At 38.6% G+C, this 17,831-nt stretch overlaps 1 protein-coding gene and 1 long non-coding RNA gene across 2 annotated transcripts in view; one reads left to right on the top strand and one right to left on the bottom strand.

The window, feature by feature from the left end:
* The window catches only part of LOC136794241 (uncharacterized), a 372,844-nt gene that overhangs the window by 231,961 nt on the left and 123,052 nt on the right, over positions 1–17,831 (bottom strand). The window lies entirely within an intron of this gene.
* Positions 1–17,831, top strand: part of SPATA16 (spermatogenesis associated 16) — a 238,980-nt gene that overhangs the window by 129,036 nt on the left and 92,113 nt on the right. Inside the window, exon 4 of the mRNA XM_059065460.1 lies at positions 16,755–16,839. Within this exon, the coding sequence (XP_058921443.1) occupies positions 16,755–16,839 (85 nt within the window). The remainder of the gene's footprint in view (positions 1–16,754; positions 16,840–17,831) is intronic.

The following is a 17,831-nucleotide window of genomic DNA, read 5'->3' as shown; positions in this document are numbered from 1 at the left end:
TAACAATTATAAATATTTATGCACATAACATAGGAGCACCTCAATACATAAGGCAAATACTAACAGCCATAAAAGGGGAAATCGATAGTAACACATTCATAGTAGGAGACTTTAACACCCCACTTTCACCAATGGACAGATCATCCAAAATGAAAATAAATAAGGAAACACAAGCTTTAAATGATACATTAAACAAGATGGACTTAATTGATATTTATAGGACATTCCATCCAAAAACAACAGAATACACATTTTTCTCAAGTGCTCGTGGAACATTTTCCAGTATAGATCATATCTTGGGTCACAAATCAAGCCTTGGTAAATTTAAGAAAATTGAAATTGTATCAAGTATCTTTTCCGATCACAACGCTATGAGACTAGATATCAATTACAGGAAAAGATCTGTAAAAAATACAAACACACGGAGGCTAAACAATACACTACTTAATAACGAAGGGATCACCGAAGAAATCAAAGAGGAAATCAAAAAATACCTAAAAACAAATGGCAATGGAGACACGATGACCCAAAACCTATGGGATGCAGCAAAAGCAGTTCTAAGAGGGAAGTTTATAGCAATACAATCCTACCTTAAGAAACAGGAAACATCTCGAATAAACAACCTAACCTTGTACCTAAAGCAATTAGAGAAAGAAGAACAAACCAAAAAAAAAACCAAAGTTAGCAGAAGGAAAGAAATCATAAAGAGCAGATCAGAAATAAATGAAAAAGAAATGAAGGAAACGATAGCAAAGATCAATAAAACTAAAAGCTGGTTCTTTGAGAAGATAAATAAAATAGATAACCCATTAGCCAGACTCATCAAGAAAAAAAGGGAGAAGACTCAAATCAATAGAATTAGAAATAAAAAAGGAGAAGTAACAACTGACACTGCAGAAATACAAAGGATCATGACAGAATACTACAAGCAACTATATGACAATAAAATGGACAACCTGGAAGAAATGGACAAATTCTTAGAAAAGCACAACCTTCTGAGACTGAACCAGGAAGAAATAGAAAATATAAACAGACCAAGCACAAACACTGAATTTGAGACTGTGATTAAAAATCTTCCAACAAACAAAAGCCCAGGACCAAATAGCTTCACAGGCGAATTCTATCAAACATTTAGATAAGAGCTAACACCTATCCTTTGCAAACTCTTCCAAAATATAGCAGAGGGAGGAACACTCCCAAACTCATTCTATGAGGCCACCATCACCCTGATACCAAAACCAGACAAAGATATCACAAAGAAAGAAAACTACAGGCCAATATCACTGATGAACATAGGTGCAAAAGTCCTCAACAAAATACTAGCAAACACAATCCAACAGCACATTAAAAGGATCATACACCATGATCAAGTGGGGTTTATTCCAGGAATGCAAGGATTCTTCAATATATGCAAATCAATCAACGTGATACACCATATCAACAAACTGAAGGAGAAAAACCATATGATCATCTCAATAGATGCAGAGGAAGCTTTTGACAAAATTCAACACTCATTTATGATAAAAACCCTGCAGAAAGTAGGCATACAGGGAACTTTCCTCAACATAATAAAGGCCATATATGACAAACCCACAGCTAGCATCGTTCTCAATGGTGAAAAACTGAAACCATTTCCACTAAGATCAGGAACAAGACAAGGTTGCCCACTCTCACCACTCTTCTTCAACATAGTTTTGGAAGTTCTAGCCACAGCAATCGAGAAGAAAAGGAAATAAAAGGAATCCAGATTGGAAAAGAAGAAGTAAAGCTGTCACTGTTTGCAGATGACATGATACTATACATAGAGAATCCTAAGGATGCTACCAGAAAACTACTAGAGCTAATCAATGAATTTGGTAAAGTAGCAGTATACAAAATTAATGCACAGAAATCTCTGGCATTCTTATACACTAATGATGAAAAATTTGAGAGTGAACTTAAGAAAAAACTCCCATTTACCACTGCAGTAAAAAGAATAAAATATCTAGGAATAAACCTACCAAAGGAGACAAAAGACTTGTATGCAGAAAACTATAAGACACTGATGAAAGAAATTAAAGATGATACAAATAGGTGGAGAAATATACCATGTTCTTGGATTGGAAGAATCAACATTGTGAAAATGACTATACTACCCAAAGCAATCTACCGATTCAATGCTATCCCTATCAAATTACCACTGGCATTTTTTACAGAAATAGAACAAAAAATTTCACAATTTGTATGGAAACACAAAAGACGCTGAATAGCCAAAGTAATCTTGGGAATGAAAAACGGAGCTGGAGGAATCAGGCTCCCTGACTTCAGACTATACTACAAAGCTACAGTAATCAAGACAGTATGGTACTGACACAAAAATAGAAATACATATCAATGGAACAGGATAGAAACCCCAGAGATAAACCCATGCACATATGGTCACCTTATCTTTGATAAAGGAGGCAGGAATGTACAGTGGAGAAAGGACAGCCTGTTCAATAAGTGGCGCTGGGAAAACTGGACAAGTACATTTAAAAGTATGAGATTAGAACACTCCCTAACACCATACACAAAAATAAGCTCAAAATGGATTAAAGACCTAAATGTAAGACCAGAAACTATCAAACTCTTAGAGGAAAACATAGGCAGAACACTCTATGACATAAATCACAGCAAGATCCTTTTTGACCCCCCTCTTAGAGAAATGGAAATAAAAACAAAAATAAACAAATGGGACCTAATGAAACTTAAAAGCTTTTTCACAGCAGAGGAAACCATAAACAACACGAAAAGACAACCCTCAGAATGGGAGAAAATATTTGCAAACAAGGCAACTGACAAACGATTTATCTCCAAAATTTACAAGTAGCTCATGCAGCTCAATATCAAAAAAACAAACAAGTCAATCCACAAATGGGCAGGAGACCTAAATAGACATTTCTCCAAAGAAGATATACAGATTGCCAATGAACACATGAAAGAATGCTCAACATCATTAATTATTAGAGAAATGCAAATCAAAACTACAATGAGATATCATCTCACACCTGTCAGAATGGCCATCATCAAAAAATCTATGAACAATAAATGCTGGAGAGGGTGTGGAGAAAAGGGAACACTCTTGCACTGCTGGTGGGAATGTGAATTGGTACAGCCACTATGGAGAACAGTATGGAGGTTCCTTACAAAACTACAAATAGAACTACCATATGACCCAGCAATCCCACTACTGGGCATATACCCTGAGAAAACCATAATTCAAAAAGAGTCATGTACCAAACTGTTCATTCATTGCAGCTCTATTTACAATAGCCAGAAGATGGAAGCAACCTAAGTGTCCATCATCGGGTGAATGGATAAAGATGTGGCACATATATACAATGAAATATTACTCAGCCATAAAAAGAAACAAAATTGAGTTACTTGTAGTGAGGTGGATGGACCTAGAGTCTGTCATACAGAGTGAAGTAAGTCAGAAAGAGAAAGACAAATACCGTATGCTAACACATATATATGGAATCTAAGGAAAAAAAATGTCATGAAGAACCTAGGGTTAAGACGGGAATAAAGACACAGATCTACTAGAGAATGGACTTGACGATATGGGGAGGGGGAAGGGTAAGCTATGACAAAGTGAGAGAGTGGCATGGACATATATACACTACCAAACATAAAACAGATAGCTAGTGGGAAGCAGCCGCATAGCACAGGGAGATCATCTCGGTGCTTTGTGACCACCTAGAGGGGTGGGATAGGGAGTGTGGGAGGGAGGGAGATCAAGAGGGAAGAGATATGGGAACATATGTGTATGTATAACTGATTCACTTTGTTATAAAGCAGAAACTAACACACCATTGTAAAGCAATTGTACTCCAATAAAGATGTTAAAAAAAAAACAGTCTCTGTCCTTATGGATATTTCAACTCATTCATTTGATAATCATGTAGCAAGTCTCTGGTGAATTCATAATGACGAATGAGATGTGATCCCTGCCCTCCTCAAAATTGTACTATATCAGAGATGCCTTTAAAGAATACCAATAGCTAATTCACAAGGGATAGTTAAAGGGCTCTAAGGAAAGCAAAGTGTTATGACAGGGTGGAAGACAAGAATACAGAATTTTTAAATGCAGTAACGGTTAAAGTAGGCTGCACGAAGAAAGTAGCACTCTCATTGCACTCTCAGAAAACTATACTACCTATATTAGTTATAAGGTTCTGTAAGTTTTTCAAGTGCAAGAAATAACTTTACTGATAATGAGAAAATCAATACACTTTTGAAGCAGTCTCAATAAGCCTGTTTGGATATAAGCTCCTCCATGAAGCAATGTGTATTTCATTTTCCTAAATACCAGTGTTAGTGCCTGGGCAGAATAACAGTTTGCAAATTGAGTGCTTCCCAAGTATCAGGCACTGCTCAATATGCATTACATATAATGGCACATTTAATCCTCCTGACAATCCTATGAAGTTGGCAACTGTTATTATCTGCACGGTAATATGAGGAAACTGAGGCACAAAGAGATTAAGTCACTTGTCCAAAGTTATACAGAGAACAAACGGCAGAGCTGAGATCCAAACAAAGGCAGTCCAGCTCCCACATCTGAGTTCTCAATCCCTGCACTGGACTGCCTCTCCCTTAATCTGGTGAAAATAATTTCGTCAAAGTTATCAATGAAGATAATGTCTTCATCTTCAGAGAAGACAGAAATGTACAAGACCATTTAATACTGCAACCAAAAGAAGTGACTAATGTGTCATTTTTTGGTACTTTAAGTCATTGAGCGAAACATTTTGGGGACAGGAGATTTTTTGATGCCTCACAAATTATCTACTTATTTTGAGATGTACTACTGCCTTGAAAAAATTATATGCTTTAATGAAGGAAGGTATTGAGAAAGGCATAAACTGAATCCTATAGTACTGACCCGAGGCCAGGGGAAGGTGAATTTCATCGTGGGGGATCTTTGGTGGCCAAAATACAAACAGAACACAATGGAAGGAAAGAAAAGAGATGCCAGAACAGAGGCATGAGCTATTTAAAGGGATCTAGAAAAGTACAGAAAGCAAATCTGAACACATAATTTTGCCTAATATCCTCACTGAATACATATCACGCATAAAAATCAGCAAATGCTTTTATGTTACTTGTATAACCTTCTGCTATCTTGGAAGAGTGCGCCAGTCTTCCACCAGTGAGCTGCTAACACTTAGAGAACAGATTCTTTATTGTATCTTGGTAAGATTTTCACAAATAGGTTTTGTTTATAATGATGGTGTTTTGTTAAGGTGGTTCTTCTATTTGGATTAAATTGAGAGTGCTACACATAAAATTGTTTTTAAAGATCCATTCTCTTTGGGTCACAAGTGTCCTGTGTAACAATTTCAACCATATAAAGATGTTCCCCAGGTATAAGCTACCTCTCTCCCAGCTCTACATTCAACTCATTCTGACCTTTCACACCATTCCTATCCTTTCAGTACAGAAACCAAGCTTGCCTGAGTTGGAAGCATCAGATTCAACTTGCGACCCTCACCATCACCACATTCACCCTCTGGTTGACAACACTAATGTTAATAACGATGGTATCAACCTAAAATGTGTAGGTTTCATTTCATAGATTTCAAACCGTTTTACAAATATTATTACTTTTACACGCACACACATATCCCTGTCCAGAATACAGGTATTATTAAAAATCATCTTCATTCTAGAAATGGACCATAGAATGTTAGGAGGAAGACTTGGATTAAATGACTTGTCCAAGGTCAAGCATGTTCTAAAAGAGTAAGAGGCATGACCCCATGACTTGGGTTCAGCCTTCACATAGGACCACACACACAACGTTCCCCCTTTCCTTTTCTCCCTCACTGTTTGGTGCTTAGGTCACTACACCTGAGGGAACCTTTTCTAAGACAAACATACTCTTCCACCACTGGGCAGATTTCTTCTGTCTTGTCTGTTTTGTTTCATTTTGGAGCCAAAAAATTATCCTGCTCAAGATCGGTAAGGAAAAATGCTCTTGATAATGTAGTCTCAACTAAGAAATGTTATGAAGTAAAAGACAACCTTAAAAAACTGAAAACCTGTTCCATCAACTTTTTTTTTAAAATAAATATATTTATTTTTGGCTGTGTTGGGTCTTCGTTGCGGTGAGCGGGCTTCTCATCGCAGTGGCTTCTCTTGTTATGGAGCATGGGCTCTAGGCACGGGGGCTTCAGTAGTTGTGGCTCACGGGCCCTAGAGCACAGGCTCAGTAGTTGTGGCGCACGGGCTTAGTTGCTCCACGGCATGTGGGATCTTCCTTGACCAGGGCTCAAACCCGTGTCCCCTGCACTGGCAGGCGGATTCTTAACCACTGTGCCACCAAGGAAGTCAACAGTTTGGCAAGAAATTAGCATCAAGGAATTCCAACAAAAGTTAATAAAGTCTTGTAAAAGATGCACAAGAAAAGAATGGCATTATGGAAATAGTACATTACCAGAGTTAAGAGGCCAAATTTTGATGACAAATATATCTGTTTCAATTCTGACCCTTTCACGCTTTTTTGGAAAACTAGTCTCCTCAATTTGAGGAACCTCAGTTTCCTCATTTCATAGCTTGGTTCTAAGAATTAAATGAGATGTAAAAGCAATTACTATATACATGGTAGGCACTCAAGAAGTATTGGTTGCTGTTACAAATAACGATACTACTACTGTTGTTGCATGTGGTGGTTATCAACTGAGAATCTAGAGACAGGCAATATTTGAAATTCCAGGCTAGTAGGCCGACAGTGAACTTCAAAAAAAACTCTCATCCATTACTGGACAATCTTGCAGGAGCAAGCATGGCTAGAACTCCATAATAACCACATCTGGAATGATAATCAAGGTAGGAACATATTAATTAGATTTGGTCTGCAAAAGGTAGAGACTTGGTCTCGGGGACAACTTTCAAAGAATTAAGCAATTAGTTACAGAGGCAGACTTGTTACAAAGGTCCAGAGACGAAACTATAACTTCTTCAATGTCCACCAACTACTGAAATGAATGAACCCACAGCATTATAGGAGCTGGTCCTCCTGCTGAACCTCAGATGACTTAGGGGTAGTGGAGTGGGCAAGAGGATGACCAGGGCAAAGCACAAACAAAAAGCAGATATAAATTACTGAGCTCTGTATTAGTCAGGTTCTCCAGAGAAACAGAGCCAATAGGAGGTAAATATACAGAGAATTGGCTTATGCATTTATGGGGGCTGTGGAGTCCTATGATCTGTAGCTGGCAAGCTGAAGACTCAGGAGAGCCAGGGCTACAGTTGTAGTCTGAATTTACAGGCCTAAGAACCCAGAGAGCCGATGACGTACATTCCAATCCAAGTGTGAGTCCAAAGGCAGGAGAAGACCTGTCTCAGCTTGAAGACAATCAGAAAGTCAATTCTCCTTTACTCAGCCTTTTTTGTTCTATTCAGGCCTTCAACAAGTCGGATGAACCCCCACCACTCTGGGGAGAGCAATCTGCTTTACTCAATCTACAGATTTAAATATTAATCTCACCCCCAAACACCCTCACAGTAGTGCCTAGAATAATATTTAATCAAATATCTGGGCACACCGTAGCCCAGTCAAGTTGATACTTCAAATTAACCCCACAAGCACCTACTATTTACCAGGTACTGTAAGAGGCACTAGAATGGTAGTTTCCTGTGGTTTAGTCTACAGCTGCTTCCAGTGTTAATGGAGATGTTCTGTGCCATTCAACATAGTAGCCACTAGCCACATGTGGCTATTGAGCACTTGAAATGTATCTGTGTACCTGAGAAACTGAATTTTAAATTTTAATTTTAACTCATTTAGATATAAATAGCCACATATGGCTTAGTGGCTACCATATCAGATAATACAGCTCTAAGGAAAAATAAATAAACAAGTAAACCAACAAGTAATTACACAATGTGAGACTTATGCAGGAAAAGGATGTTTCTGGCTGAGGTAGGGCAGAACTTATTTAGATAAAATGGTCAGAGTAGGCCTCACTGAAGAGGTTATCAATGTTTAAGCTAAAGCCTAAAGGCCTAAATCTTGAGAACGGGCAGCCAGATAAATAACTGAGGAAACAGTGTCCAGGCAGGAGGAACCACATGCACAAATGTCCCAAGGTAGGAAACTTCGTATTTGTTTTGAGCAACTGAATAAGCCACACTTGACTGGAGGATGATGGAAAATGTGTTGAAGAAAACAAGAACAGCCTATTACAAGAGTGGGAGGCCACCATAGGAGCTTGGATTTTCCTGAGGTAATTTACAGTTACATTTTTTAAAGATCATTGTGGCTGACTGCTGCGTGGAAAATATATGAGCCTGCAAAAAGATGCATCGTGTGTGTGTGTGTATGTGTGTATCGTGTGTGTGTATCGTGTGTGTGTGTGCGCGCTTGAGTGAATATGCTAGTTTGGCTCTTCTCCCGACCAGGGACACGAACCCATGTCCCCTGAATCGGCAGGCGGACTCTCAACCCCTGCGCCACCAGGGAAGCCCGTGCATATTCCTTTTGAATACAAATACACACTAGTATTAAAAAGATTAACCCAGTCCGGGAAAATCCCACATGCTGCGGAGCGGCTAGGCCCGTGAGCCATGGCCGCTGAGCCTGCGCGTCCGGAGCCTGTGCTCCGCAACGGGAGAGGCCACAACAGTGAGAGACCCGCGCGTACCACAAAAAAAAAAAAAAGGAATATGCACTCTGCATCAATATTAATTTATGTGAAAGCAATGGCATGTATATACATACACTCTTCAGCTATTTTAAGTACAAAAAGAAGGAAACAACCTGTTAAATATGTTGAAAATAAAGAAGAATTCTGTAGTCCAACAGATACATTTATATACCAGTTACATAAAGGAAATAGCAGCGTACAAACTCCATAAGATTGTCCTTGGACTCTTGAAAGAGGTCAATTTCTGGTTGTAGAAGAAAGAAAAGGAGGAGGAATTTGAAACAAGTTGAAAAGACAACCATGAAACTGACTAATATCAAGCAAAGAGGACCCACAGAGAAAGATTAAAGCAACTGGAGTTAATAAATTAACCTAGGTAAGAGAAGATCAATAAATTACTGTGAGAATATGTAGAACTGCTATTCAGAGGGTAAAGTATACTTGGGGTTGCAAGTATCAGTGGATAGAAAGCTGAAGCCTGCAGACTAAAACTGCAGAAGATGCTGTTCATGGCTGTGAAACTCTGGAATCAGTGAGGAAAGCAGAGTAATGTCCTTCCATGGAGATCTTTAAAACAGAATAGATTCTTATCATCAGTCTCATTTGAAAGGTTTAAGTGTGATCCTGCCCAAAGGCAAGGTACTGAATGGAATGACTTTTCAAGGTCCCAGCCAGTCAGCCCAATGAGACCACGCAGCTGATGGTGTGCTATGATTTTCTTTTGTTTACCCATATCTTACTGTTTTACACCACCATGTGGCCACACTGAGTAGAAATGCTATAAATTTTGAATCTGAACATAGGCCTTGAGAAATGTCAATAATTCTCATACTTTTCGAATTGCACAGTCTGTTTAGAAATATTCAATGTGTAAAGTCACCTGGCATGAATATCTTTATATTGTACACAGTGATCCTTTTTCAGTATTAATTTGGAAAACAACACTGATACTTATCGTATAAATAATAACATGTTAAATTCTTTTATTGTGTATTTGCTATTTGACAGAAATAGAATTTGATTCACAATAAGCTGAGTTCATGACATAAAAATCTTTTATTTTAGATGCATATATATTTGAAAGCCAGATTCTGACCCTTTTACATTTAACATGTATTAAGTAAATGTGACTTCAGAAAAAAATTTTTTTAATGAATTCAAATACAGTAGCAAAAGAATGGTAGATTTGCTTACAGAAAAACAATAATTGTTGACACATTTCTAAAGACATCATGTTAAAAATAATTTTAGGGCTTCCCTGGTGGCACAGTGGTTAAGAATCCGCCTGCCAATGCAGGTGACACGGGTTTGATCCCTGGTCCGGGAACATCCCACATGTCGTGGAGCAACTAAGCCCATGCACCACAACTACTGAGTCTGTGCTCTAGAGCCCGTGAGCCACAATTACTGAGCCCACGTTCCACAACTACTAAAGCCCATACACGTGGAGCCCATGCTCCGCAACAAGAGAAGCCACCGCAATGAGAAGCCCGCGCACCACAACAAAGAGTAGCCCCTGCTCGCCGCAACCAGAGAAAAGCCCACACACAGCAACAAAGACCCAACGCAGCCAAAAATAATAAATAAATAAAATAATTTTTTTTTTAAAAATAATAATTTTAAATCCAACACATTAAGACACTGTGCTTCCTGGTACTTTTCCTCTTTAATTTATGTAATAAATACATCAGCATCCATTAGCATTTATTAAGCTCTCATATGAGCTGAATGTTGCATTGGATTCTACATTGGACAATTAAATTGACAAAGCCCAGTCTGTCCCTCCATTCCCATGTCACCTCTAGTACAAAAGCTTTCTGTTAAATACAGACAGTGAGGTAGACCTAGGGCCAGACTGCTTGTGTTATAATCCTAGTAAACTATGTAACTCTGTAGGCCTCAGGATTTTTGTAATGAGAATTAAATTTTTTTAGTTTAAATAAATAAATAATATAACGCTTCATCATTTAATCAATAAATATTTACTGAGTGATGACTACACTATATATTGCCGCACTAATAGTGCCAGGCACTATTCTAGGTACTGCAGAGAGAGCAGTGAATCAAACAGACAAAAACCTCTGCCCTCTGGGAGCTTCCATTCCAGTAAAGAGTCAGATAGTAAATATTTTAGGCTTTGTGGGCCATAAGGTCTCTGTCATAATTATTCAAACTCTACTACTATAGCACCAAAGCAGCCATAGGCAAAATGTAAACAATGCAAGAGTGAATGAGCATTGCTACGTTGCATTAAAACTTAATTAACAAACCCAAGTGGCAGACTAGGTTTGGCCCACAGGCCATGGCTTGCTGACCCTCATAGTAGAGGAAGACAACAATAAATACCACCAAAATGAAAAATAATAAAATAAAAACTATGTGGAATGGCAGTAAATACTGTGGAAAAAGCAAAAACAAGCAAGAGTATGGATGGTACTGGAGGGTGTCAGGGTAATCCTTACTGAGAAAATAACACCTGATAAAGACCTGAAGGAGGTGAGCAAGAGATTCAGGGGGTGTCTAGGGAAAGAAAATTCTAGGACAGGAACTGTCAGGTGTAAAATCCCAGAGGCAATACAGTACCTATTCTTTTTGAGGAAAGCAGGTGGATAGTTTGGAACAAGTAGGAAATAAGATCAGAGAAGTAATATGTGACCAGATGGCATGAGGCTCAACTGCCATTTTAAAGACTGGTTTTCACTCTGAGTGAGACAGAAGCCTTTGCAGTTTTAAGCACAGCAGTGACCTACTCTGGTGCACTAATTTTAATGGGATTGTTCTGCCTGCTGTGTTGAGAATAGACGGAGGGAGAAGCAGGGAGTCCAGTTTGGAGTCTGTTGCAATAATCCCGGTAAGACATGAAGGACCAGATGGTAATGCTGGAGGTGGTGAGAAGAGGCAGGATTCTGAAATAGGTCAAAGATATCCTGACCAGAATTTTATCTTGGATTGGATGGGAAATGTGAGAGAAAGAGGGGAATCAATGATGACTCCGAAAATTTTTTGCCTGAGAAACTGGATAGATGGAGAAGACTACTAGAGCTTGGCGAAAAGGAAAAAAAGATCAGGGTCTCAGGTATGGAAATAAGTTTGAAATACCTATTAGGTATCCAAGTAGAGATGTTGAAAAGGCAGCTTTTGTAAGAGTCTGTAGATCCAAGAAGAGGATTAAACTCAGGGTATAAATGTGCAAGTTGTCAACCAACGGATGGTGTCTAAAACCATGAAACTAGTGAGATCACCAAGTGATTAAGTACAGAAAGAAAGAGAATGGGTCCAAGCATTGGGCCCTGGGGAGCTCCAAGTTTCGGAGTCCAGAGAGATGAGGAGACAACAGCAAAGGAGACTGAAAAGAGCAACCAGTAAGATCAGAGGGAAATCATAAAGAGCAGAGTTGTGGCAGCCCAGTGGGAAGTAGGTACTGGAAGAGAGAACAATCGCATCAGTTACACCTGAGAGTATGTGTAAAAGGAAGACTGAGAATTGAGCCACTGTGTTTAGCAGTGTGGAGACCATTAGTAGCATCACAAGAGCAGTTTCAGTGAAGTGGGAGGAATAAGAGCCTTGTTGGCGTGAGGTTTTTTGAGGGGGAGTTTTTGTTCTTTTGTTTGATTGGGTTTTCTTTAAGAGAAAGAATTCAGTTAACTGGAAGGGAAGTGAATCAACAGGGGTTTGGGGGCTATCTTGTTTTGTTTTAAGGTGGTAGAAAGAACAGCATTTTCGTGTGTTAGTAGAAAAGCCCCAGGAAAAAAGGATAAATTTAAAGAGAGAGCAAGAGGGAAAGAGAAAGAGAAAGAGAATTGCTGGAGCAGTTTCCATGGGTGGGCAAGACAGGATGCGATCTGGTGCAGAACTGTGGGTGGGCTGGATTCACATTCTGCATGTAAAGGGCTTATCATGGTATTCACTCAGCACTTACTAAATCTCAAAACCCACAGATATTAAACTACCAGAGTCTGTCATACAGAGTGAAGTAAGTCAGAAAGAGAAAAACAAATACCATACACTAACACATACATATGGAACCTAAAAAAATTTTAAAAAAATTGGTTCTGAAGAACCTAGGGGCAGGACAGGAATAAAGATGCAGACATAGGGAATGGACTTGAGGACACAGGGAGGGGGAAGGGTAAGCTGGAATGAAGTGAGAGAGTAACACTGACATATACACACTACCAAATATAAAATAGATAGCTAGTGGGAAGCAGCCACACAGCACATGGAGATCAGCTCGGTGCTTTGTGACCACCTAGAGGGGTGGGATAGGGAGGGTGGGAGGGAGACGCAAGAGGGAGGGGATATGGGGATGTATGTATATGTATAGCTGATTCACTTTGTTGTACAGCAGAAACTAACACACCATTGTAAAGCAATTATTCTCCAATAAAGATGTTAAAAAAAAAAAGGTTGGCTAATGTGATCTTACAGTTCCAGTGCAGCTACAACATTCAGTAGAGTAATGAAAGTAAGCTGAATAGAATAAAGATGATGACAGGAGGACATTTAGAAGCAACAGTGAATCACACTGACTAGCATCTAGGATATTGGTCTAAAGGTAAACAAAGATATCTGAAGAAAAGTAGGAAGAGTGATGGGTTACTGTTTCCTTTTGACTCATGAGGTGAGTTAGCCAAAACCAGGATCCCACAGGTACTTGACTCCTTGTAGATACTCTGCGTTAATTAATTAATTATCTTTGCCCTTTAAAAACTCAGCATGATGAAAAACTGCTACTCTTGCCTCACAAATATTGCATGGTATACGTAATGTTATTTCCATGCCCTTTTCATGTTCTTCCACTGATTTTTACACGGATACATAAATGCTAAGCTGTAGGACAGAACCATGGTAGGGAACCAGACAAAGGAAGGTGGGTGGTAAAAGTAGAACTGCCATTTCCACTGGGAATAAAATGGGGTTGGAGCAACTACAACCTAAATTGTGTTCCCAATATGAACAAAGCTCTGTGCCACGTACTGGAAGAAATACACTATACTTATGAAAAATATCCCAGCAAACATGCAGCTCTATGAAACCATATTTTGTTATTTAACACAGGTATCTTTTTATGATTATAATAATTGTGCTTCACTGAGGGCAGGTAGCAAATTTCAAAAAATCTTAATTCCTCAGTTATTTCAATGAAAATTTGGAGATGTGTTCCTTTGGAAAAAGACTTGAGCCCCCAGGAGTCATAAAATCATACTTCAGAAAGTAGCAGTTTGGTGGACTTCCCTGATGGCGCAGTGATTAAGAACCCATCTGCCAATGCAGGGGACACAGGTTTAATTCCTGGTCCAGGAAGATCCCATGTGCCGTGGAGCAATTAAGCCCGTGCGCCACAACTACTGAGCCTGCGCTCTAGAGCCTGCGAGCCACAGCTACTGAAGCCCGCGCGCCTAGAGCCCGTGCTCCGCAACAGGAGAAGCCACCACAATGAGAAGCCCACGCACCACAACGAGAAGAGTAGCCCTCGCTACCCGCAACTAGAGAAAGCTGCAACGAAGACCCAACGCAGCCAAAAAATAAATAAAATTTTTTTAAAATCATGCAAATAAATAAAATTTAAAGAAAAAGAAAGTAGCAATTTGACAACACATTATAATAGAAAAAGCAACTTTTGGAAAACATTAATAAAAATGCTAAAACTCCTAATTTTACAATGGTGAACTCAAAACCAACTCTCCAAAAGCTTTACAAATGCAGGAAAGCCCTAGAAGCCCACTGTAGTGACCTACCTCCTCTTCTCTCACGATTGTTCCAATCCAAGGATGGCAATAACTAATATAAAAGAAAAAATCGATTCATATTTTGCTTAACTCAAGATACTGTGTCTATGATCCAGGATTATCTTTAACAGTTTTTGCATGTTTCAAAATTGTAAAGTTTCTTTCCTGAACTCTGCTCAGTAATTTTAGTACAATATGTATGTTGTCCCTGAAATATTTAAGGAGGCCTGTGACCAGAATGTATAGAAGCTGACGTCTGACTATTGATTGACAATTACATCAGTGCCTGCCACCTGTTGCTCAACCTAGTAATTTATCTTAGAGTTAGGCAAAACATGCCAAACCTGACCCAGCACATGTGTTTAGTAAACAAAGTTTTAATAGAACACAATCGCCCTTATTTTTTAACTTACTGTCTACAGCTGCTTCTGAAAGGCAAAGGTGAGTAGTCATGGCCCACAAAGCCTAAAATATTTACTATCTGGCCCTTTACAGAAAGAGGCTGCTCACCCCTGCTTTAACTAATAGCTGGTGTCCTCATTAAGCAATGTTTGCTTGAGCCATATTTACAGATCCAAATGCTGAGGGAAGGAGGAATCAGAGCACAGAATCAAGTCATCACGTCAGAGGACCCAACTTGTATGAATACAGTGTGCACTGTCCTTGGCAGTGAGACTTTACATTCTTCCTTGATTTCTTATAAATCCAATTTATAAAATAGATTTCTATTAGGTGACAGGTATCTTCATGTCAAGTAGACTTCCTTTTTAGGTTGTCAGGGGAAGAAAATTTTTACAAGTGTTTCAATCAAAATGCAAATATTTGAAATTTACTTTGCCCCTCTCTAGTCTGATTTGTTGTTGTTGTTTGTTTGTTTTTGCGGTATGCGGGCCTCTCACTGTCGTGGCCTCTCCTGTTGTGGAGCACAGGCTCCGGACGCGCAGGCTCAGCGGCCATGGCTCACGGACCCAGCCGCTCCGCGGCATGTGGGATCTTCCCGGACCCGGGCGCAAACCCGTGTCCCCTGCATCGGCAGGCGGACTCTCAACCACTGCGCCACCAGGGAAGCCCTAGTCTGATTTTTATAACTTGTTTTCTACCCCGTACATGTGCATGCAGTATGAAAACCTCCTAGCTCGCTTTATCTTATCATTAAACTAGAGCTTTGAAAAATAGAAAAGGATTTCTGAAAAATAAGTTATTTCTTAAATTATTGCCAGTTATTTTGAAATGTCAGTGGATAGCTTCTTTCCAATACCACATGTGTAAAAAGAGAAATGCTGAGCTGTGTAATCCTTCAAGTGGTGGTTATTTTTCCCATTGTTAACCTTTAGAGTCCTAATTTTTGTCTGTCCTGAGTGAGAATCTAAACATTCTAATTCTTCAGCGGAGTACCATAGTAAGTTTATAGCTGCTCTGCCTTAGACAACATATATATTTAGGGAAGGAAAATTTCTAATTCAATTTACAATTATGTGAGGAAACTACACATATCTGCAGGCAAAGATAAGAAAAACATTCTGGGTACACAGTGATAGGTCTGCTTAAATAAATAAACTTTTGGTACTAGTGATTAGGTACACAGGATTATTATATGTCTAACTGGCCAACGTGACAATTTGTAATTACTTCCAGTCACATTTAATTGGATTTGGAATCTCTGGAGAAAAGAGAGTCCTAGCAGAGAAACAGCCATAAAAGTAAACTGTTTTTCCAAAGGGTACTAAGCAATGAATTAATATCCATTGCACAATAGTTTTTAATATGCCCTCAGCTTAATAAGACTAATGCAGTGGTCCTACACACTAGATTCCAAAACTAATTCAATTAAACACAAAGGCTGGGGGAGGGGAGTGTTTGTTGAATTGGAAATTTTTTATTTTCAATTTTAAGGAGACTACTTTAATCAGAGGTGAATAATCTTCAACTTAGGTAAAGTCTGAGATATGCTTTAGTACAAGTATAATAGTTAGCTATATATGCTATGCTAGGTTTGAAGGTGTTCTAGAGTCTATAAAATATATGTTACTCTATAAATGCTTTGAAGCTTAATAAGAGGTAACCAAAACAAAGCATGCTCCCATAGTCTTTAAATATTCTTATACTGTACAAACAGAAAAGCAATGTAGAAGACAAATGGTGTGTTGCTTCTCTTACAGTTTTACTTTTCATACCAAAAAAAAAAGACCTACTTTCTACATTCTAAAATGTGCCTTATGCTTTGCTTAATATTAGTCTAGTCAAATTTATACATTACAAAATCTTCTTCTTCAGTATTTATATATACTGCCTGTTATAGTTTTCCTTCTGTCCTATAAATTTGTTTTTTTAAAAAATCTGTCCTTGTTCTTAGGAGTGCCATGATTGCTGACTACATGTTCTGGCTCTGTGGAGGAAATGAACAGTCTATAAGCAAGCTCATCAAACTATACTGGCAGGTAAAAATTGATGTCCCAACTAGGGAGGAGGAGCCCATTTCATTTTTAGAGCCAAAATGAAGGATTGGTGCTTAAAAGACTGCTGAAAAAGGTAGCTCTGGGCATATCAATCAGAAGGACACTACTCAGTAGTAATGTATTTATAATGAAGTAGATTTTCTGAGACTAATTTTAAGGGCAAAATTCAAGGTTGTTAACCCTTGGCCCATACTTCAGTTTTACAACCCAATATAAATTTTAGACATCCCAGGAACTACTTTCCCAGGCGTGCTGCTATAATGACATGATCCTTTAAAAAATGAACACTGTATTTTCATAGATTCTTCTTAATCTATGACCTGTAAAAGCAGATGCTAGAAGTACTACCAATTATGTAATAAAGGAAAATACAAAGATCCATTGTATTTGTGGGGTAACGTAGTATTTGAAACACTTAACCAGTAATAAACTGCAGATCATCTTTATTTGTTATTCAAAATGGCAGCAAGAAGTCATACCAAAGGTCAATTAGATGTCAAGATGAGAGTCAGAATTTCTTAGAATTATAAAAATTTAGAATTCACTAGTTCAGTCTCCTTCACAACATACGAATCTATTCTTATCCTATCCTCTCCCCACAAATTGTCAATGACTTTCTGACAAAATATATTCAAAGTGAAGAGCTCACTTATCCCCCAAAAAACAACATCTAATTTGCTAATTATTAAACTGTTTTCCTCATTAAAATAGATTTCTACTCCCTTAAAACTTCCATCAGGTATTTCCCAGCGAGGTCACATGGACCCAATGGAAACCCACTTCCCAACGAAATATTTTCAAATATTTGAAAAATCTAGTACAGAAGCCAACTCTCTCCTCCAAATCTTCTCATCTCCAAACTGTGTGTGGCGTTTTGTTCTTTGTATTTCAAGATGGTTTAATGTAATTGAACATGAACCTTTTCAACCAACTAGAATAAGATCTGCTAAAACACTAATATGAAAATGAGAAAT

The sequence above is a fragment of the Kogia breviceps genome, chromosome 5 (genome assembly GCF_026419965.1).
Source record: "Kogia breviceps isolate mKogBre1 chromosome 5, mKogBre1 haplotype 1, whole genome shotgun sequence".
Taxonomy (NCBI): Eukaryota; Metazoa; Chordata; class Mammalia; order Artiodactyla; family Physeteridae; genus Kogia; species Kogia breviceps.
The sequence above is the reverse complement of the archived record's forward strand: the minus strand, read 5'-3'. Positions and strand labels throughout refer to the sequence as shown.